This window comes from Guyanagaster necrorhizus, assembly GCF_019112545.1.
Source record: "Guyanagaster necrorhizus MCA 3950 unplaced genomic scaffold BT62scaffold_31, whole genome shotgun sequence".
In the NCBI taxonomy this organism is placed as follows: domain Eukaryota; kingdom Fungi; phylum Basidiomycota; class Agaricomycetes; order Agaricales; family Physalacriaceae; genus Guyanagaster; species Guyanagaster necrorhizus.
The window spans coordinates 389,693-410,026 of NW_025064910.1; the positions used below are offsets into that span (position 1 = coordinate 389,693).

Genomic DNA, 20,334 nt, shown 5'->3' on the forward strand with positions numbered 1-20,334 from the left:
GGGAGGGGAACGCGTACAAGGGCGTCAAGCCGATAAGACTTGGTCCAAGTGATCGTGAACGTCCCTTGAGGGCAGGTCAATCATCCCGAATAAAGATTGAATTCCATTTCCAACTTCCTCTGCCCCATCGACACACAACCGATATCGCTAACAGCTCACTAAATTCTCAACGTAACTTTAACTCGGGCCAGACGCGCCCTGCTTGACGTTAATGCATTCTACAAAGAATCTACTTCCGCTATGCAGCTAGTTCGCACCTTTGTTTCTCGAAGCGGCTGTAAATGAGGACTTGGCTCGTTTACCGTCGCCGAGCTTTCTCAGGCAGGTTTTCGGTTTGAACGGCTCTAAGAAGCTCCAAGCCACGGCTCCCTCCGTTTTTGGATTATAGATCTATTTTTAGTACTTTCCTCTGATATAGTGGTAATCGAAAACCTGCTTCAGGCAGGGTATCAACACTTATACTTCGTCTCCGTTGACAGTGTTTGGGTCATGATATAAGGTTAATCGACCTCCAGCGGAATTCTTAGCTTCGGAATCCCGCTGACTGGTGCATATTGTACGGGCTCCTTTCCTTTCCTTTCCTGGAGCTCTAGAGCCCTACGAGCTGCGACGGAGAAAAGGCACAATGAAGACAAATGCAGTAGCCAAAAACTGACGAGTAAAATGAGCTAACAACCCCCAGGCGGAACTCCTTGTCATCGAATCTTATTCGCCCTTTCGGCTCAAGTCACTTTGGGTTTCTCGCAATCACAACGTAGGCGTGGTTGTCGGAAATTCCATTAGACTTTGGGGGTGCAAGCGAAGGACCATCCACCTTCAAATCTGGGGGGGGTCTTCTACGACTATAAAAGCCACCCCTCCCCCCAGATAATCCACCAAACCCCAGCTTCTGCATCTCTCGTTTCTCCAACAACCACTCCTTCAAAAAAAAAAACAAAAATGTTCTCTCGTGCTTTTGCCACCACCGTAGTGATGATCGCTACTCTCACCACCTCAGTCACGGTAAACCTCCCCACCGCCGTGCAAGCACCGTACTCCGCGCTCACCCTAAAGACAGTGCACCCCCACGGCCACCACTACTGGGAGCCAGTGCAACACCGGCTCTCTGCAGTGCTGCAACAGCATCCAGCCTGTGAGTCCCTCCCCCCTCCCCCCACCCTTGACGATCCAGATTTCCCCATTCGCGTTTCGTAGGCCACCTCCTCGCACGTCGCGAGCCTGCTTGGACTCCCCAGCATCGTCCTCCAAGATCTGGACGTCAACGTGTGAGCTTCAAGTCAACTTCAGCATCTCGCCCGTCCCCTGATTGCTCCGTCCATCTTCTCTAGTGGTGTGACCTGCTCGCCCATCACGGTCATTGGACTGGGTGGAAATAGTTGCACCGAGCAGACCGTTTGCTGTGACAACGACAGCTTCGTAAGTTCACACGTCCCCGAGAGTTTCTACCATGTCCTAACGAGTTCCTTCCTTCCCAGAACGGAGTCATCGCCCTTGGCTGCACCCCTATCAATGTCGTCCTCTGATCGCCCAGGACGCACAATTATTATTTTTTTTTTCGTTCACGTTCTCTTTCGTATTAAAAAAAAAAAAAAGTGTTTTTGGCCAATCACACGTCTTTTTCTTTTCTTCGTCAACCGTGCAACCAGTGATCTTTTCCTCTTAAAAATCTGCAAACTTTGAGTGTTCTGTCCCATTATCTGAAAGGCTTCGAGCGTTCCGCTTTAGTATCCAAATTCGATTTTTTTCTGGCCTTGGGTGCCCCTCCCCCCCCCGCTAACTTGCGAGTAGCTTGGCATATCGCTTATACACCCAGTGCTGAAGCCCTGCCAATATCTTGTCCCAAACCCCATTCGGGCAGCTACTCTTGTTTCGAACTGTATAGCTGTGTTCATGAATGCGCGCACGCAGCAAGTCTACTCGTGTAGATATTCTTCACACTGATGTGACTTTCCAATACCCGAGGATGTCTTACTTTCAGCGGATCACTTCCGTATGGCATCAACCATTGACGTCAAGTTCAATCTTATTCTTCTTGAAATAATATTTGGCATTTTGGACACTATCTCACCAGCCGAAAAGTACAAATGTTCAAGTTCGCTCCTCGTCCCTGTTGGGATAGCAATCCCGAGCGAGTACGAGAATGTACTCGAAGATATGATGCCAGTCAGCGGCAGCTGACTTGGATCGTGATCCGGACTTATTTAGTATCTCGTAGAAAGATCTCGAAGTAATACGAAATGTATTTAAGTAGAACGTTTCTCTCTCGAGAGGCTAATTCTAGTTCTCTGTTACATTACTCTGCTCTCTACTTGCAACAGTCCCATACAACATAGCGGTGCAGCAGACAGAAGAAGATATCGTGGGTTGCCTCATAATCATTGCATGTTCCTAGGATTGGGCGTCTCGTCTCGTCTTGTGGATCTCTCTACTACCATTCTTCGCTGATGCTAGACTTATCGTTTCTTTCTTCCGCGACACAGCTTCATATAAATATGTACGACGCATCATGATCATATATTTCCAGCCAGCTCCGCCTATTCTGATATACAGGACCTACGCCATTTGGAAACGCCAACGGTATTTCTCTTCGGACGGTCTGATCCACTCACAGGAACGGTAGGCGACGGCACGAGGCACGAGGCACCTCGAGCTCAAGTCCTCCATATGTGCGAAGAAAAATTCACTTTCCTCACCCTCATTTTAGGCGGAGTCCGGTCCAGCTCGGAGGAGGCTCCCTCCCATCTAGCGAGACAGGTGTGCCTCAGTGGCGTTCATTTCGCCCAACCACTTCTGATGCAATATAATTCTAGTCGCCACAATTTGCATGATGGCCAAGGCCTACAGTACGTACTAGTACTGTTCTTCGGGCCCGAGGATGCGGGAGACTTGGACAGAGACAGCGGGTATGCCACTTGGACGGCGCTAGCGTTGTCCCCAAGACTAATCGCAACTTATCATCCGCTGTAGGACGCTCTCTACCTCTTCGATATGGCTTCCGCTATTGAAAGGTTGTTCGGATGTGATCATCATCATCCTTAACGTAAATTGCTACCAGCACCGCGGAGGAAGTTACAGCCGCCCTCGGATAAATGTCACAAACGAATTTCCAGATGTGGCAGCCCTTTTTTCGCAGCCAAAGTAGTGCTCAGCTTTGGACAACACCCGGTTTTTGTTCCCGTGTCTATCCCTAGACGACGACGACCGTCGTCGCAGGGTTCCTAGCCCGGCACTTGATCGTCTACGAACGAAGCGTCAGATGCAGATTGTTCATCTCTCGAGTCGACGTCTAGTTATTATGTGTGCTGTACATGTTGACCGGGTATATTACCCAAACCTTACCTAAGGGAGCTCTCCTTTCATGGACTCTCCCTTCACCGAACGCGCTGACGAATCTGGGTCATCAAGATTCCCAATGCTGACCTCTCCACTATAATCCTGGGCTTTTATTGTTTCAATTTGCACCTGGATTCCAGTCGTCTATGCATCTGCATCAGTAAACAAATTTATCATTGTTCTGAAAGCACGTACATCCCCTTGGTTCATCAACCCATTAAGGCGGCCTGCTAATCGACCGCCCTGAGTTCGTTCTTGCAATGAGTGAGATTCACCGCGAGATGAACTCTGCATTGCACGTATCCCTTTCCGAGCGTTAAGTGTCGCTAAGAGGGAATTCGAATAGACTAGCGACAACCAAAGTCAGCATTCTAGTGCGCGCGAAGTCAGCAAACCGAATGCGCACATCGTCCAACTATAAAACCTAGATCAGCTGTGGCTTCGGGTAAGGTATCAACCGAAACGCACTGAGGAAGTAGAAGCAGAAGTAAATCAACTTATTCGGCATTGTCAGAATCTGCATTCAAAATGAGCTGATTGTTGCATCATCATGAAAAAAAGTATTCACAGTGACCAAAGACATGACCGCACATATAGACGTAAGCAGTCCAGAGTTTATTGAGTAAATGATCTAAGCCTAGGATAAACCGACTATTGACTGAAATCTCACAAAGTGGGTACGCACCAAACGGTTGATTACATGGTTACTCCAGGCAAAACCAGACTTCGAAGCATTCAGCATGGTACATATGGCGGCTGAAATAGCGATATCGCCGGCGGCAGCGAGTGCGTTGATAGACATGGAGACGCCCTTAATTTGGTTGAGGTCGGTGAACGTCTTCAGGTTCATGCCAAGAGCAACATATGCTGCGAGATGTAAAATTTGAAGTAAACATCACCAGACAAAGAGCTTACTGATCGATACACCTAATGTCCACCCACATAACCTTGAGCGAATGACGACAAACGATAAGGAGACTGGTATCTTACCGAATTCTCCGATTACAAGGAGACCCTGGATGATATTTAAACAAGATGGGGGAATTCAGACAGGAAAAGATGCTCACGATGACGAAGGTAATAGGGATACTTTTGCGAACTGGAAACGGGTAAGAAGAGGATCACGCGAGGACAGCAGTAGGCCGTACATATCCATATCCGGTGAAGAAAAAATGATTGTACCAAGAAACCGGTTATGGCATTGAATAAAGCTTCCAGCTAAATGCGGCAGTCAGCCGTATCCTTTTGTTAACTGGTGAGTCTACAGACATAAAGACTCCTGCAGAACGATGAAGATGAACAGCACGACAGTCGGGTATTATGAGCACGCACCATAGCACATTCTGCAGGTTATCCGTATCGCCAAAGTGCGTGATAGTATAGTTGTACACTGTTAAGGATATCTGATCAACGATATACTGGTAACTGCACACGGGTGCAAGGACGTACCAGCTTGTGATATGAGAATCTGATGGATGGTATCGCTCAACCATGTGCAGAATACCTGAAGGAATATTCGGCACGAGGGACAGGTGAAAGCAGCTTAGGCGAGGGCTCACCACCACCCGGAGGAAGATAGGATCATTTCCGTAGTTGTCGAAATAATACCAAGTCTGTACGCAGGAAACTGCGCAGTGTGAGGAAATGGTGAGAACGCAGATATGCAGCCAGCCGACAGAGATAAACCCACCACCCCATAGTCTGATACAGGTTGGTGAGTGGCGCGACGAAGAGACATATCGTACAACTCACGCTCCAGCCAAGACCATTCCAATATACAACGGACCTATGCTGCGGCAAGTCAGAAGAAATTTCCCGGGCCGTACAACTCGCTCCACTTACGTGCCGCCCAGTGAGTTGGAGGTGACTGTATCAACATCCATGTTGAAAGAAGGAGAGGGAGACCCGCTTTGGGAGCGTTTTCACGCACATCGCGTTAAATAAAAGCCCGCGATAATAGGAGACGAAGGTGGAGAAGAAGCTGGGTCAGAGTGGAAATTTGATCGAGCAGCCCTGTCCTGCCGCTTTTTCGCCTCGGTTTGCATATTGCAGACAAATTGTTGTCCTTGTTGACTGAGTAATTCGCCGAGGTAGACACCGTTGCTGGAGCAAGAGTGGATGGGGGCCTTGGCTAGACCTAGGAACTGGTGAAAGTAGGAAAATGTCCCACCTACTGGTAGTGTAGACCCGAACGCGTCATCTGGCGGTACAGATATCTATCTGTGAAGGCGCGATCGATCATTTTATCTAGTTCATATAGGAGCGTACTAAAAGACTTACTTCCTTGCCTTCCGGAACGTCGCTACGTAGATCACCCGAGCCTCCTTTGTTCTACTCCGCAGAAAAAATGATGCCGGGTTTTAGAAAACGCGCATACGCGTGGTCAGTATTGGTCGGAACAGCGGTGAGTCTGCATCGTTCCGCGGACCGAACCCTCAAAGACGTCACTGTCAGCACCTGGCCCCAGTCTGTGCTAGGCAACAGTCTGTCACGACAGAAGAGATAAAAATCATATCGCATAAGAACAACCATTCAGGGCTACAATCGTTTATGCGATATGTGCAGACTGCAAAGGAACGCAATGTTGCGCTACTAGAATGCACAGTTCCAGCTGAGGTGGCGCAGATATATGAAAAACAAATGAGAACACGACGATAATAAACGTCCTTCGCAAGTTAGAATAAGATATGCGAGATAAGATCTCCGATTTATAAGAGGTCTTAGTGAATTTCACCTTGGAATGTAAAGTGTGTCAGGTATTTAATTTTCCTGAAGAAGTGGAAAGTCAAAAACTTTAAGGCAGTATTGGCCTCCCTGAAGCTCCCTGAAGACTCGGGAGGTATGACTCCAGGGTCGATAGCGATCAGCATATGCTGCCAGGATACCGCCTCGTTTGGCTTGTTTCAGTGTTTCAGTATGTCGGGCCTGTGTCACTGGTAACTCATGATCCTGTACTGCGTGCGGGACCACGAACAAGAAGAAAGATACAGTGGGCCTATCGAGCCAGATGTTGATCGATTCAAATCGGTGGTGAGATTGCTTTGAGTCTGCAACGCGCGCCTGAGAGGGTAGATTGTCAAAGTCCTACCGCACAAGCTAGTGCTATGGCGCCGAACATTTTAACGTTCATGAACATCCGTGACAATAGCCAATTTCGATAAAAGCCTTTTCATCGAATCGCAGGTAGTGAAAATCTATTGGAGCCGTGAGTGACAGAATTATTTCAGTATAATAACAAAGACGTCACCATTGACTATCATCAATGACGGGTCTCCTCAGGCCGTTACGCACCCAATTGTCTAGTCTGGTGGCTTACAGTCCTGAAGTGAATCATGTTGAGGATCCGTATGAACAAAATTTTTGGATACAAGCGCTCGAGAACAAAGAGTTGGCAATTCGACGACAGACGCGAACCCAGCGTTCCAAATACCTCGTAGTTTGAGTTCATTTTGCTTCAGGAAGTACTTATACATCATTTCATGAAGCGAATATTCTTTCGGTTGACCTTATGCCTTGGCCACGGAATCAAATAAGACGAAGAACCTATCGCAAACCTTGGCGAAGACCTCAGTGGCCTCCTCGACAGCGTCCGGGAAGGGCTTTGACTTTAGTCCAGTTGTGAGAGCTTCGACGTAGGGGTCGCGTCCCCATGAGTTAACATTGAACTGAGAAACATGACATGAGTGACAAGATAGAGGCAACAATTGATTCTGAGTCATACCTTGCTGACACCGCTCTTCACACACTCCCTGAATAGCTCATCAGGAATCTCATCGGTGCCGTGCAAGCAAAGAGGAACGTCACGACCGCTGAAGGTCGCCCTGAGTTGCCTCAAACTATGTGAACGTGAGAGAAATTATCAAAGGTAACAGATAAAACAACAAACATGTCTTGGTTAAAATTCGGCGGATTAATGTATGAACCGTGAAGGTTACCAATAGATGGCGCAAGAATGGTGGCGCCAGTACTGTATATCGTGCAGAGTCAGAAAAACGAGGAAAGACTGCTAACGGGCGAGAGAAGATGTACCCGGTTATGAAAGCGTCAGCTTTGGCCGGGTTCGTGAGCTTTGCCCCTGAAATCATGCGTAGTCCGGCTTCCCCGCCCTCCAGTCTTCCGAGTTCTACTTCAACAGCTACGCCAACCTTCCGAGCACGCTCGACCCAGGGCCGTGCCTCTGCGATGTTTTCTTCGTCAGTCTAATGGAATCAAGAGTTCATATCGCTTGATTGATCAGTTAAAGAACGACAATTACCTCCGCGTGGCTGGCGTCGACCATTATGCTATCGAACGCGATGCCTTGTTCGGCAAGGCCGACTGCAAGCTCGAGATGCTCTTTATCGGTGGCATGGTCTAGATGCACGGCAATGGGAACAGATGCAGAGTGTGCACTACGTCAGCAGATAAGATTATTTTCTTTTGGTACAATCAAGCAGGACTTACGCGTCTAAGCAGAACTGAAGGAAAGGACCCTTCCCATAAGCCAGAGTTACTGGGAAGAGCTGGATAATAGCGGGGGATTTGGATCGTTCGGCGGCTCGTACGAGCCCAATGACCGAGTTAGCATCATAACTTTGAATTTGTAAGATATCACCTCTGAATAGTTATATATATAACACACACCAAGTCTGTGCCAGAATACCATACCCTTCTCTCTCGGCCTTCAACAGAATCTCAAGAGTACGGTTGCCTTTCAAAGATTCGGACATGGCTGGTTAATAGAGCAAGAAGTAGGTGCGGGGCTGAGATACCGCTGCCAAGATTCGAAATATGAACCTAGAAGTATCTTCTCGACATATGTAGGAGCCGGAACGTTGTATATCCTTTCAGCTGTGGGAACGGAAGGATCGCTCAGACCAGGCCCCGTGAGGGTGGATATAGACCCGGTTCGGGTAGCCGGGCCGGAGCTTTCAAACCCTCACTTCCTCTGTTCATCCACAGCTACGAAAGTATTCACGCGAACTTGACAAAACTTGGCACGGAACGACGCAAGATAAATCATGCAGGACACTTTCTAACATCTTGGTGTATACACCAATAATCATAGCGACCTGGGAAAAACTTTTTTCGGCCGTGGCCAATTTGGTGTCCCCGGATAGATATGATTCCGCAATTTTAGCTGCTCAGTGCGGGGACCGTATTTCGACACTGGGGAAGCCAAGGGTAAGCGGGGAATCGGACATAGAAAATTGAAACGATTCGCGGCCCCGAATTTTCGTGAAGGCACAAAAAGGCCTCGGAGGCTTTCCCCACAACCCCACTCTCTCCCTGCTCCCTTCCACTCTTTACCGGCTATCATCTTCTCCTCTGAATAGACCGCGACAATATGGTATCTGGTTCTGGGAAGCCAGAGCAAGAATGGCAGGAGGAATTTGCCAACGTCGTGTACGAGCCCGGAAGCGAGGCCGAGAAGAGACTCGTGCGGAAGATTGATAGACACATTGTACGTCGTTTTCTCTGTCATAAGACTTAAGAACTCCTTCTGACTTCTGGATAAGGTCCCAGCAATTTGGGTGCTGTACACGCTATCATATCTCGGTAAGTATTGATCTGCGCTCAAGACTGTCTCTTCATCAACCACATGCTCTAAAAGACCGGGCCAATATTGGAAATGCGAAGAGCGGGGGGATGGAGGAAGCCCTGAGCTTGACGTCCAACCAGTACTCAATAATATTACTGGTGTTCTTCGTAGGTGTTTTTGTCCCCTTGGAAGCAAAGCCGAAATTGAGTATCTTGATTGCAGATCTCATATGTTCTATTCGAAGTACCGGCAAATATGCTACTTACACGCTTGAGACCCTCTTACTAGTAAGCTGGCAGTTTTCTCTTATGTCAGTTTTGTTAAAGACGCTCTTTCCCTTTTTATGTTTATCAGTCTATCAGGCCTTTGCTTTGTCTGGGGCGCTGTTGCAGCTTGCATGGCTGCGGTAAACAACTATCGACAACTTGCTGGTGTCCGGTTCTGTCTAGGTATCGTTGAGGCGGGATTCGCTCCCGGAATTGCATTCTACCTTAGCTCGTGGTATAAGAGGCATGAACTGGCCAAGAGATTCTCCATTTATTATACTGCAACTGCCGATTCTGTACATTCCCTCCCTTCGATGCGTGTAACATCGTTGACAAATGATCTCTAGGGTGCCTTCTCTGGCCTACTTGCTGGTGTCATAACGGACAATCTAGATGGCTTCTGCTTATTGAAGGGGTGGCTTCTTCCTTTGGTGGTCCGTATGAAGTACATTTCTATGTTTTCCTTCCATTAATCGTTTATTTAGCTTGTTTTACCTGGATGGTTCTCCCAGACTGGCCTAGCACAACAAAATGGTTGACTTCTGAGGAAAGGGTGGGTGATATCACTGGTTCGTTATTATAACTCATCTGATGAGGTTTGGCCCTTAGTTTATTGCAATCCAGCGTCTTGCATATGATGGGATTGGAAATACTGCCATTGGTAAATCAGATTCCCCATCTCACAAGGAGGCATTCTACCTCGCCATCAATGACTGGCGCACCTGGGCTTTATCCTTCATGTACATGCTTGCGACCGGCGCACAGACCATTCAGTATTTCATTCCTTCGCTCGTCGGGCAACTTGGGTACACTGGTGAGTGGGACCGTCAAGTGACTTGGATGATTCTCAAAGTGTCATTTAAGGCTACGTCAAGCAGTACATGACTATCCCAATATACATAGTAGCGCTTGTCGGTATCGTATGCTTCTGTTTCGTCTCCGATATAAGGAAGGAGCGAGGCAACTACGTAACAATTACTGCCCTGATTGCTGGTATATCATTCATCATCACGGTCGCAGTCGATAACCAGAAAGTGAAGTATGCTTTCTTGTGCTTCGCTGTTGCGGGTATATATGCTGTATGTCCGCTGACATTGCTGGTGAGTTCTTTACGTGTTCATACGGCAGATAGTTTTCTGAGGATGTCAATCCTACCCTAGTGGGTATCGAGTGTTATTGATCATCCTGCGGAGAAGAGGGCGATAGCCATTGCCATCGTGAATGGACTGGGTAACTCTGCGTCGATCTATGGGTCATTCTTGTGGCCAAGTAACACAGGACCAAAATATGTTCAAGGATTTGCTACGACGACGTATGTCCTTCAATGTCTTGAATCTGCTGTGTATACTGACAGCAGCGTAGCGCTTTTGTCTTGACTCTCGCTGTTTCTGCACAGATATTGAAGGTTCTGTTGAAAAGATATCCATCTCAAGGTCTTAACGATGACTTAGCGACGGTGAAGCACGTCAAGGATGTTGATGCCGGAGATTCTAGCGCATAAGCTTTATACCTTGACCATCCTCGGGCGCTTGCAGAGTCGGACCGAGTATTAAAAGATTTTACGAAATTGCCATCAATGGTTCTATTTTAATGCCCCATCCTACGATTTATGTATTTAGTATTAATAACGAGTTGTCTTGAATCCGAACCAATTTTTGGCGTTGCTGCTGAGCTACCTCGAAAATAAATATGATGTCTCCACGATACTTCAGCAGAAAATCAAACCCACTGCCCCGTTGGAAGCAGTATTTCCAGTTTAAATAAGCAATCCGCCCTGTCGCGTATCTTATCAGGTTCTAGTTGTTGTCTAAAGATGGACTTGCGAACAGTTGTGAAGCTGTGCCCTGGATCCTTGTACAGCCACCCCCATGTCGACAAATGTATTTCGAAATTCAAATTTCTGCTTGAACTTAACCCCCATCTCGACTGTATCCCATGAGTTCGCAGTCACCCGCTGAACTGCGTCGCGCATCTCCAAAATCTCAGGACGCGTCTCCAGAAGACAGCAGCGCCGATGTCGCGAATCTCACCAACAGGGGGTCCGTCCCTGCGATCGAAAAGCGTGTACCTCTAGCCTGCCATAGGTGTAGAATCAAGCGTGCAAGATGCTCTGGAGAGCGCCCCGTCTGCCGTACCTGTTCCAAAGTTGGTGAAGAATGTACTTGGCCCAGTGGCAGACGGCGGAAACGAACTCGGAAGGAAATGGAGGAAGAGGAACGTAGGCAGAGGGAAAGGGATCAAAAGGACGTCGAGGTTTCAGAAGGTCTACATGATCTAAATCGGAGTGAGATGTCGCCTTCACTTTCTTGGGTGAGTGCAATTCTACCTTCTGATGCCTGCCTAGACTCACGCGATACAAGACAACCAGTGGTGTCTTGGATCAATCCCTCAGTGCGGCTAACATGTGGGATTTCCCTATGCCCGTGTCATCGTCGTCGTATATATGGCCTATACCAGGACCCTCCGTCATGAGCCAGACACCTACGACCCCGAATTTTCCATTCCCACAACTCAGTGGTCAGCCAGAAAAACAGACTGCCAATCTTGTGCGCGCTCTCGAGTCCCAAGTTGCCTACATTGATGGAGATCCCACGAAATCAGATGAACTGGAACTGTATTATTATCGTTTTGTAGGTTCTTTATTTTGGGTTAGTGTTTGCATTTACAACTGTGCCCAGTCCGGATCTACCGCAATTCATCCGGGCATCAATCGGATCTCATTAAAACTTCAGCCGAGGACTGCTGGATCAAGCGCGAGTGCCCCAGTGCCCAGTGCTCAATCTAAGCCTGGCTCTCCAGAGCCGCCAGAGCAAATGTTCGATGAGGCTGGACTGCCATTGCCGCATATTCGGCTACCTCTGCTCGATACATTTTTCCGCACAATGAGCGCATATTTTCCTAGTGTAAGTAGGAAAAGGATGGAGTTCAGGCTGGAGACAGGCACAATGTCAGCGTTCTTGTTGAATTGTATATGTGCAGTCAGTGCGAGGTGAGCTACGTCGTTGATGATTACACCTCCGCCGCTGGTACGTTCCAAGAGACGAAGATGGGTTCTATAGGTCCCATTTCTCCCCGCAGCAACGTGCTGGTTTTCGGAGTGCTGGGTTTATCATGTAATTGACGTTCACTAGGTTTCATCCCTCAGGGACTCAATCTCCTGCAAAGGTTCGCTACGTTCGTAGTACAAATCTTTTTTCTGACCTAGAAGACAGACTTGTGCTCCTTTCATAACGAAAGCGCAAGAGCTCATTATCCCCCTTCTTCATCTACCCACAACGGACGTAGTAACAGGCCTGCTGCTTCTAGCTTGGGCAAATTTTGGGCAGAACTCGGAGAGCGGACTATGGGTGAACTTCTATCTCACTTATTGTGGAATTCTGACCTGAAAGATGTCCTAGCAATATTCTGGGTATTTTCATCCTTTGTTGTACCAATTGCTATGACGCTAATTTATCGACAGTATGGCGATACGGATGGCCTTGGACCTAGGATTGCATGAGGTTTGTTTCTGGGCCTTTGTCTTTGTCTCATTTTGACGGGCTTGTAGATATCTGAGATATATGAATCGTTGGCACACGTCGTCCGGACGCGTTTGCTCTTCTGGAATCTCTTCATAACGGTAATATCGGACCAGAAATCACTCGGAAGCTTCAAGGTCTCACCCGTTAATATTGCAGGACAGAATACTTGCATTTTCCACTGGCCGGCCGCCCTCCATATCTGAAGAAATAATTGAAATTCCCCTGCCAACTGATGAAGATTTCTTTCCCGATCCTGCTTCGCGCACAGGCGATCCTCCGGAGAAAATGCAACCAAGCCCATTCCAGCATTGGGTCAGGTTGATGGTTTTGTGTGGGCGGATAGCAAACGTATTGAATGGACGACGAGGGAGATTACGGACTCTAGTGGGCCCAAGTGAACCAAGCGTGGATTTGCTAAGTGGGCTTCAGGGCCAGCTCGTGCAGTTTTATGCAGATCTTCCGGAGGAAATGAAGTGGAGCGTTGAGAATTTCAGGCGACAAGAAGCACGAAATCATGGTGTGAGTGCTTAGCAACATCGGTGGTGCATGAGCTTATAGAAAAATATATTGCCAGGGCACATTTTTGGCGCTGCATCTTTGGGCTAATGCGGTCATGACATTGGTGTACCATCCGGAGCTACTTACGAGTCCGTCAGGGATGGAAACGCCTCTGTCGCAAAATATGGATCGGTCAATCAAGCTGTCCATGTCGAGCGCGAGGACTATCAGCGAATGCTTGGTCTTTGCCGACTTATTCGCTTCTCAGTCTTATGTGGGTATTTTTGCATCCTTGGGCACTGTCCCATGTACCAAGCCATGTACTAACCTGTTGTGCCTAGTTATCAAATCCGTTTGTGGTTCAGCCCATATATATCGCGTGGTGGGTCCTGGTCCTTATGATCTGCAGCGCTGCAGATACTGATGTAGAGCTAGCCTGGCTTTCATTCATGACCTGAGGATAAGCAGCATGATGGAACTTACCCAAAAACCTCCCACAGCTGAGTTGCTGTTGACATCGCTGGCACGGCAGAACCTATCTGCTCTTATCAAAGCGATACAGCACATGGAACATTATTGGGCAGGAATATCATACGTCTCTGGAATTCTGGATAGTAAGGCGGTTGGGCTGGGACGTGTGAGGATCGATCCGTCTAAGAAAACTTTCATATCTCTTCCCGACAAAGGCTTACTAAGGAGGTTTACTTGTGAGCGTCAATTATTCTCCGTCTAGAGACCTCGGAATTACAATCATTCATAGCATCGGATTTGAATACAAGACCGCCCACTGAAACATCGTTGAGGGCCTCTATGGCGAAGGAGGCTGCAGAAGCAAGTGAGTCGTCGACTGTTACCTTTTGCTGCGCCGAGTCGGGCTAATTCGAGGTAGGTACGTGCTCATTGGAAGAGCTGTTGAGGACATACTCTGTCGAGGGTTTCTATGTCCAACCAGCGGATTCGTTTGATCTGCAAAGCCTGTTGGGTTCGGGTGTTGGTGCTACAGCTAGAGCGGGGAGTGAGACGAGCTCGCAGAGCATTGTATAGGAGGCCGGTAACCGGTTGCGTCGCATTTGCATTATTTTATCGAATATCTAATGGGTTATTTATGTAGCTTTATGAGGTAATTTCAGGATTGAAACACACTCGTCCGGGTCTTCGCCGCGGCCAGCCGACACTTGGGGTTATGCGAACCAATCCTTCTCGTGTATCGGTGCGACTCTGGCTAACTGGCATGAGGTTTCCGTGCTGTTGTCCGAGTCGGGACTCGGCACTGACGCCCTGGGGCGGAGTAAGTATCTCGGGTTAGACGGTCACGAGAGCACACCACGACTCCACGAGTCTTCCACGACGTCTTCACAACTCTTCACGAAGTCTCAGAAGGTTGAAAGACATCTCCCCTTCTTTTCTTTTTTCATAAGCCTTACCGTAGGCTATAACTGTAATACGCAGGGTGGTGAGTAATCATCGGAGGCATCATTGCAAGGAACAGTCGGAGAATCGGACCTCAGGTGCCAAGAAAAAAATCGAATGACGCACCGGGTATGACTGGAGCTATCCACGTAATACGGTCCGTTCTCTCATCACCTTCGGCGCTTACTTCAATTCACATTTTCATCCCCTCATGTCTACCACGAACAAAGTCCTCGTCACCCCAGAGGCGGGCACAAAAGTTGCGCCTATCCATGAATACACCGACGAACAAAAGGCCAAAATAGCTGCGTTGGGGGAGGTACGTGATTTCAAGCTTTCGTTCATTTACCCGAGGTCAAATTCTGAATTCCTGTTTTTTTTATTCCCTTTTTTTCAGTATGCCCACAGTCTTTTGCTGCCAGAGAGTGACCCTTATCATATGTGGGAGCTCCGATGGCTGAATAAGCCAGATACCATGCCTAGATACATGCGCTCGGCCAAGTGGAATTATCCTGACGCCCAAAAGCGTATCAAGGCTACAGTCGAATGGCGCAGGGATTTCAAACCCGATTTGATACCCCCCGATGAAGTTAGGATTGAAAGCGAAACCGGGAAGATGTGAGCGTTCATCCAAGTCCTCTTTCACGGTAGCTGATTCCAGCCAGTATTATCAATGGATTTGACAAAGACGGCCGTCCGATTATCTACATGCGTCCAGGACGAGAAAATACTGAGTCAAGCCCCCGTCAACTACGGCATTTGGTGTGGTGTCTGTTCGCGTTCTTTTTGATTGTCTTTATCTTTGAGAGTAACACGCTCGACAGAGAACGCGCGAAAGATCTAATGCCTCCAGGGCAAGAATCCCTTGTCATTATTGTCGACTACAAGAGTACTACATTGCGAACCAATCCCTCTATATCCATTGCTCGTAAGGTGAGTGCGTACGTGAGGCGATAGGTTGATGGCGAGACAATTAATTCTGCCAACCAGGTCCTACACATCCTACAACAACATTACGTGGAGACTCTGGGTCGTGCGTTGGTAGTGAACCTTCCCATGATCCTCAGTTTCTTCTACAAGGGTATCTCACCGTTTCTTGATCCGGTTACGCGGGATAAGGTGAGTCTTCCATTTCTTTCATAACAATGACAGTCAAAATGATGAATATCTGCAGATGCGTTTCAATCCGAATCTTCTGGAACTCATCCCGGCATCACATCTGGATGCCGATTTCGGAGGTGAATTTCCCTACGAGTTCGAGCCACACAGCTACTGGAGTCAGATCGTCGCGTAAGTACCCGCTGTGCTGTCGGGTTGCTGCATACGTATCACGAACCATTTCCAGAGCGTGTCGTGTAGCCCCAGATGGAACACGCGCAGAAGGAGAGTCGGAGTCACCGTCGAATACCCTGTCAGTGCCTCTTCGCTTCGACCTCGTCACAGTTTGACTGATGTGAATGTAAATTAAGGCTCGATGAAGCATCATCAGAGCAAACTACCACCGCCGATATCCCCGTCTCGGAAAAGCTCTCTGACCTTTCGTTTAACCAACATTCTGAACCTCAGACTCTTTCCATAGTCGCTTAACCCACTTTTCACAGCAATTTGTATTTATAACTTTGCAGGGATGACCATTCTATAACAGTGGGTTTGACTTGTCGATTATTAATGTAATATTTAAAACGTTTGTTGTAGTATTTTAGGTGGGTTTTCAATATCCTTGGGCCTTCTTACGACGCAGTAATCAAAGTCCTGGCTCCATTTTCCGCAATGACATTCTACAAGATACGCAAGAATACCCAAGATATTATTTTGTTGTTCACTATTCGTACGGACTCCGTTGCAATAAATGCCTGTCACAATACTCCTCCACCCACTCGTCTGTTAAATGTATGTCATAAACGCACCTACGATCCACATTGTGAGCCGACAAATGTTCCACTGTCTTCTTCTCTGAGTACAGGGAAAACGTGGAGTAGGGCTCCTTCTCATAGAACGAGTTCATGTCGAAAAAATTCTCAATGATTGACGGATATTCAGCTGAGCTGCTTGGCGTCCCGTCTTCTCGCTCGTAGATACCTATCCCATATAAATTGCCTGGGGAGGTCTGCTTGCGTTAAGACCTGAGCCTGATGAGGATGACAGAGGATAGGAGGTTGGGTTGGCGTGCAAATTGGCCTCTCGCAGAGACGGACTCCTCGGCCGGAGCCGCAGAGGGGGGGGAAGTAGGGGGGTTGGTGCGCCACACTATCGCAGCAGAGACTCCGTTCTCGAAGACTTTGTTCCATGATCTCGGGGGCTTGATGAGTCCAAATCTAACCCGAGTTGCAGTCCTCGGGATCGGAATTAGAATTGTCTGATGCCTGTGGGAGAGGAGCTACGGGACTGTGGGCTTCGCAGGGGGGTACATTTCTTGGTCTTCGAGATTCTTGAGGGCCTGTTTCGGAAGAAAATTGGAATTAGGAGGTTGACTGGAAAGCGAGGACTGTCGAACGTACCAGCGTTCAACGGTTCTTCGTCCAAATCAACGGGAAAGCGTTCTTTAATAATTTGGCGTTTGAGACTGGTATTTATGTGTATGTCATCAAGGGAGTCATCTCTGAGTCGGGGACGGTTCTGTCTTTGCAATGCGGCGGCGCAGGAAGACTCGACTTGTGCTTCTGCACGACCTCCTTCTTCGACACTGGTTTTGACCTGCTTGGGACTGGTACACGCGTCTTCGTCTTCAGAGGAACGGGGGGGCGTTCGAGGAGATTTTGCTGTCGAACTCGAAGCATCTGACGCGTCAGATTGTCCTACATCATTGGTAGTCCTACGGGGAAGGAAACTGTTGACATTTATCACCGTGGACACGACAGAGCGAATGACATACTTTGGAGGAGGCATCAGTACCGCGTACACGTCCTCTATCAAAGTGTCTGAGGCTCCCTTCATCTTTGTCCTGTTGTCCGTTAGACAAGGTTATGTGAAAGTATGAAGAAGAAACACACGCCCAATCCAGATCTCCAAACTGCGCCTTATTTACCCCAGCTCGCCACCTTGATGCAAATCATGAAATGAAGCAGAGATATACATAGCAAACAAGTACTTACGGAGAAGGCTGGAGCTTTTTCTGCGTGAAATTATTGCTACTTTTGATGTTGCCACCGGACTCGCCGCCGCTCTCTTGAGCTAGCATCATCATTGGTATCTACCAAATTCACTATCCGCATGATCTTCTCCACGTACGCCTTCCCACAGATGCTTGTAACAAACGTCATGAGCGACGCAGTCTTCGCTCTCTCCTCTTCTAGAGCTAGGCTGGCCTGCGTGTATAGGAGGGCGGCTTTTGAGACCGCCGTCCTCAGCTCCGCCAGCGCGCTGTGAACCTCTGACCTCCCATCTTCTAGCTTGCGGGCCTCGTCGGGCAGGTCAACGCTAGAGTTGACTGGAAGGCCATCAGGCGGGTAATAGTTCAACGTGGGAACCGAATCATCGTCGTCGACATCACCTTCAGGCGGGTCAGGAAATGTCTCGGCGGTGGAGTACCACTCAAGTCTCCACTTTCCGTCGAGTTGTGCTACCCAAACATGATTGGCAAGTAATGGAATCGGAACAGGATTGGATGTTGCGGGGAAGAGACGCTTCGTGATTGCAGGCAGATTATACGAATCAAAGGTGCCCCTATGGAATGCGACGGTGTGAGGCATATTATGAGCCTGGCAAATAGAGATTAGAGAAAATAAACGAGGTCGAAGAGACGAGACTCACGGCGACATAGTCTGAAATAAGGGTCTTGTCGGTTAGTTCGGCGAAATCTAACTTGGATATAGACATTGTTAGTGCATTGGTGGAGGGAAGGGATGGTGCCCTGCCTGTTTTATATATTATAGCAAGCAGAACAAAGGAATAAAGAGGGGCGCGGATCGGAACAGGAACAATAAAGCAGCGGTGACCTTTTTGAGACTGTGTTTGCATTGTTCTCAGCTGGTATCGTCCATGAACTAGCGTGTAGTGATATAGGATACCTGCCAGCCTGCATATAAACTGTACGTTTTCGCCACCTGAGGTACGAGGGTTCAGTTGAACAAAAAAAGGATCTGATACCAAGTGCTGGTCCATCTGACATGGAAAGGGGTGCGTGAGAAAGTATTACTAGCTCTTAGTGAATTGTGATCCGTGGTGGGACTTTGTTCCGACCATCACCATCATCCACATGTCTCGCCCCGCACCGCCGTCAGGCTTTGTTCAGCTGGTTTTGTTGCCTCAAGATTCATTTTACTTGGAAGTTCCTATGCAAATCGCAACGACGGTCTGTCTATACCCGTTAAAATATCTTTGGTATATTGGCTGGTGCGTCCTAGGCGTTAGTGGGAGCCTGGTCGATGAGACTGGAGATGCGGTAGAATTGGACGGCGAGCTGGTGGATCGGGGAGTCTACCGATACGATGTGCCTGGTGGAAACATCCTCTCTCACGCAGTTGACCCCGAGGTCATCAAACAGCGAACGCATACAAACTCCGCAACTACAGCTACCCGCGAAAACTTTCGTGAGAAGGTATTAAAGCGCGATGGTCGATGTGTGTGGACTGGCGTTGATGACGGGGTTGGGATGCATATTATTCCTTATGCACGAGGCGACGAGGCATGTCCACGCATTGTTCCCTTCCATGTCACTTAATTTGGTTTTTCCTACAGTGGATACAACTCATCATCGAGAACCGGCCAACCGAAGAGAATCTGAGTTCGCTGCGCAGCATCAATGATATTCGCAACGGTTTTTATGCTGCTCCTGACATTCATAGCCATCTTGACCAACAGAGGATTGCCGTGCTTGTCGTTCGTCTGCTCTTCTTTTCCCTTCTTATCTTTTCTCATTTACATCAGACTCCAAATCCTATCCTGGACACCACCGATATCCCTAATCGCTGCCAGCGTCGGCTAGAAGACGACGTCAGTTACCCGCCCAATTCTCGATATACACTTCAGTGGATCACTACTCCAAGCAGCAGATCTACTCGGGAGCGAATACCTAACAACAATGATGCCACTTTTGCGAACCGTCGACAAAAGCCTGCCCGACTCTTGCTACATTATAGATATGGAGCCGCTGCCGTGAAGAATTGGGGCAAGAACGTTGCTGTTCTCATCCAATATCACCAGCCTAACCGCCCACCAGTACCTACCCCGGCGCCAATGGGGCCATCGAAGGCAAAACATGATCGTAGCGCCAGTATCAAGAAGCGTGAGAAGCGGAGGCGGGAGGAAGAGCGAGAGGGAGCTGGAGCTGGAATGGAGCAGGCAGGAGGAAGGAATGAAGGGGGGACTAGTGCAGCGACGGCTGTAGAATCAGAGGCTCAGGACATCTGGGATGAGCATGATGTTATGCTATTTTTCTGGGGTAACTCGAAGGCAGCACAGGAAAGACGTGCGAAGGAGGAGGCAGATCACAGAGAGTACTTGGAGAAATGGAGGTCTGGAATACCCAGAAACCCACTCAATGTATAATAGCATGTATAAACTTCTCTGCGTGTTGTCATGTTTCGAGAATGGACTCGGACATTAATATTGTGCTTGTCAACGTTACCAGCGACGTTTAGCACCAAGAGTCTATCGATTATGCATCTATTAAACAAGCTCTCAGCGCCACTGACAGGAAAGAGATGAAGATCCGTGAAGATGCTAAGATTGGCCGTCTACGGAAGAGAATATGTTGGCATCGGTCGTATAGACTCAACAGTGTAGTGTTTGGGGGGTTTAAAGACACCTCTTGCCATTGGACATCAACCACAAAGTACGGGTAACA

General features: G+C 48.3%; 9 protein-coding genes across 9 annotated transcripts; 6 read left to right on the forward strand and 3 right to left on the reverse strand.

The window, feature by feature from the left end:
* The first annotated feature begins 570 nt into the window (after positions 1-570).
* Positions 571-1,592, forward strand: BT62DRAFT_936332 (fungal hydrophobin). Its single transcript, XM_043187109.1, has 5 exons — positions 571-1,002; positions 1,058-1,132; positions 1,195-1,265; positions 1,329-1,416; positions 1,476-1,592. The coding sequence occupies exons 1-5, from the start codon at positions 940-942 to the stop codon at positions 1,521-1,523; spliced, it is 345 nt and encodes a 114-aa protein (XP_043035720.1). The 5' UTR covers positions 571-939; the 3' UTR covers positions 1,524-1,592.
* A 1,561-nt stretch (positions 1,593-3,153) lies between these two features.
* BT62DRAFT_450904 (uncharacterized protein) lies at positions 3,154-5,410 on the reverse strand. Its single transcript, XM_043180942.1, has 17 exons — positions 5,176-5,410; positions 5,086-5,124; positions 5,024-5,034; positions 4,893-4,960; positions 4,783-4,837; positions 4,666-4,723; positions 4,603-4,612; positions 4,482-4,551; positions 4,401-4,432; positions 4,324-4,348; positions 4,249-4,260; positions 4,019-4,200; positions 3,902-3,964; positions 3,802-3,850; positions 3,740-3,748; positions 3,529-3,680; positions 3,154-3,462 (listed from the first exon to the last, which is right to left on the reverse strand). The coding sequence occupies exons 1-17, from the start codon at positions 5,214-5,216 to the stop codon at positions 3,340-3,342; spliced, it is 999 nt and encodes a 332-aa protein (XP_043035721.1). The 5' UTR covers positions 5,217-5,410; the 3' UTR covers positions 3,154-3,339.
* A 1,429-nt stretch (positions 5,411-6,839) lies between these two features.
* On the reverse strand, positions 6,840-8,042 carry BT62DRAFT_906603 (aldolase; the record flags this gene model as incomplete). Its single annotated transcript, XM_043183644.1, has 7 exons — positions 6,840-6,998; positions 7,055-7,169; positions 7,220-7,300; positions 7,363-7,532; positions 7,589-7,724; positions 7,777-7,905; positions 7,957-8,042. The coding sequence occupies 7 exons, from the start codon at positions 8,040-8,042 to the stop codon at positions 6,840-6,842; spliced, it is 876 nt and encodes a 291-aa protein (XP_043035722.1).
* A 617-nt stretch (positions 8,043-8,659) lies between these two features.
* On the forward strand, positions 8,660-10,621 carry BT62DRAFT_922837 (MFS general substrate transporter; the record flags this gene model as incomplete). Its single annotated transcript, XM_043184438.1, has 11 exons — positions 8,660-8,776; positions 8,832-8,871; positions 8,927-9,021; positions 9,077-9,141; positions 9,209-9,416; positions 9,468-9,558; positions 9,606-9,673; positions 9,730-9,934; positions 9,985-10,220; positions 10,281-10,432; positions 10,483-10,621. The coding sequence occupies 11 exons, from the start codon at positions 8,660-8,662 to the stop codon at positions 10,619-10,621; spliced, it is 1,416 nt and encodes a 471-aa protein (XP_043035723.1).
* A 354-nt stretch (positions 10,622-10,975) lies between these two features.
* On the forward strand, positions 10,976-14,198 carry BT62DRAFT_974006 (uncharacterized protein). Its single transcript, XM_043189142.1, has 14 exons — positions 10,976-11,430; positions 11,481-11,750; positions 11,799-12,109; positions 12,252-12,285; positions 12,333-12,467; positions 12,519-12,529; positions 12,581-12,620; positions 12,668-12,739; positions 12,798-13,160; positions 13,216-13,413; positions 13,481-13,521; positions 13,575-13,846; positions 13,900-13,974; positions 14,029-14,198. Exons 1-14 carry the CDS (start codon positions 11,056-11,058, stop codon positions 14,181-14,183), a joined length of 2,352 nt encoding a protein of 783 aa, XP_043035724.1. The 5' UTR covers positions 10,976-11,055; the 3' UTR covers positions 14,184-14,198.
* Positions 14,199-14,760: 562 nt separating this feature from the next.
* BT62DRAFT_906482 (CRAL/TRIO domain-containing protein) lies at positions 14,761-15,997 on the forward strand (the record flags this gene model as incomplete). Its single annotated transcript, XM_043183639.1, has 7 exons — positions 14,761-14,868; positions 14,947-15,167; positions 15,215-15,322; positions 15,374-15,482; positions 15,540-15,668; positions 15,724-15,839; positions 15,895-15,997. 7 exons carry the CDS (start codon positions 14,761-14,763, stop codon positions 15,995-15,997), a joined length of 894 nt encoding a protein of 297 aa, XP_043035725.1.
* A 611-nt stretch (positions 15,998-16,608) lies between these two features.
* On the forward strand, positions 16,609-17,602 carry BT62DRAFT_451039 (uncharacterized protein). The gene has a single exon (XM_043180943.1). It carries the CDS (start codon positions 16,909-16,911, stop codon positions 17,524-17,526), a length of 618 nt encoding a protein of 205 aa, XP_043035726.1. The 5' UTR covers positions 16,609-16,908; the 3' UTR covers positions 17,527-17,602.
* Positions 17,575-18,669, reverse strand: BT62DRAFT_451242 (uncharacterized protein). The gene is made up of 4 exons (XM_043180944.1): positions 18,557-18,669; positions 18,300-18,494; positions 17,642-18,247; positions 17,575-17,587 (listed from the first exon to the last, which is right to left on the reverse strand). Exons 2-3 carry the CDS (start codon positions 18,363-18,365, stop codon positions 17,678-17,680), a joined length of 636 nt encoding a protein of 211 aa, XP_043035727.1. The 5' UTR covers positions 18,366-18,494; positions 18,557-18,669; the 3' UTR covers positions 17,575-17,587; positions 17,642-17,677.
* A 75-nt stretch (positions 18,670-18,744) lies between these two features.
* On the forward strand, positions 18,745-20,036 carry BT62DRAFT_996779 (uncharacterized protein; the record flags this gene model as incomplete). The annotated part of the gene is made up of 3 exons (XM_043190608.1): positions 18,745-19,200; positions 19,227-19,367; positions 19,416-20,036. 3 exons carry the CDS (start codon positions 18,745-18,747, stop codon positions 20,034-20,036), a joined length of 1,218 nt encoding a protein of 405 aa, XP_043035728.1.
* Between the last annotated feature and the right edge of the window lie 298 nt (positions 20,037-20,334).

Coding starts and splice junctions, on each gene's coding strand:
- BT62DRAFT_451242 (XM_043180944.1), bottom strand. CDS start 18,365: ATGTCTATATCCAAGTTAGATTTCGCCGAACTAACCGACAAGACCCTT. Junction 18,248..18,299: donor TTATTTCAGACTATGTCGCC/GTGAGTCTCGTC, acceptor TCTATTTGCCAG/GCTCATAATATGCCTCACAC.
- BT62DRAFT_936332 (XM_043187109.1), top strand. CDS start 940: ATGTTCTCTCGTGCTTTTGCCACCACCGTAGTGATGATCGCTACTCTC. Junction 1,133..1,194: donor GCTGCAACAGCATCCAGCCT/GTGAGTCCCTCC, acceptor CGCGTTTCGTAG/GCCACCTCCTCGCACGTCGC. Junction 1,266..1,328: donor CAAGATCTGGACGTCAACGT/GTGAGCTTCAAG, acceptor CATCTTCTCTAG/TGGTGTGACCTGCTCGCCCA.
- BT62DRAFT_974006 (XM_043189142.1), top strand. CDS start 11,056: ATGAGTTCGCAGTCACCCGCTGAACTGCGTCGCGCATCTCCAAAATCT. Junction 12,621..12,667: donor TGGACCTAGGATTGCATGAG/GTTTGTTTCTGG, acceptor ACGGGCTTGTAG/ATATCTGAGATATATGAATC. Junction 12,740..12,797: donor TCTGGAATCTCTTCATAACG/GTAATATCGGAC, acceptor TTAATATTGCAG/GACAGAATACTTGCATTTTC.
- BT62DRAFT_450904 (XM_043180942.1), bottom strand. CDS start 5,216: ATGGATGTTGATACAGTCACCTCCAACTCACTGGGCGGCAC. Junction 5,125..5,175: donor TCCAACTCACTGGGCGGCAC/GTAAGTGGAGCG, acceptor GACTTGCCGCAG/CATAGGTCCGTTGTATATTG. Junction 3,851..3,901: donor CGGTCATGTCTTTGGTCACT/GTGAATACTTTT, acceptor TTTTGAATGCAG/ATTCTGACAATGCCGAATAA.
- BT62DRAFT_451039 (XM_043180943.1), top strand. CDS start 16,909: ATGCCTGTGGGAGAGGAGCTACGGGACTGTGGGCTTCGCAGGGGGGTA.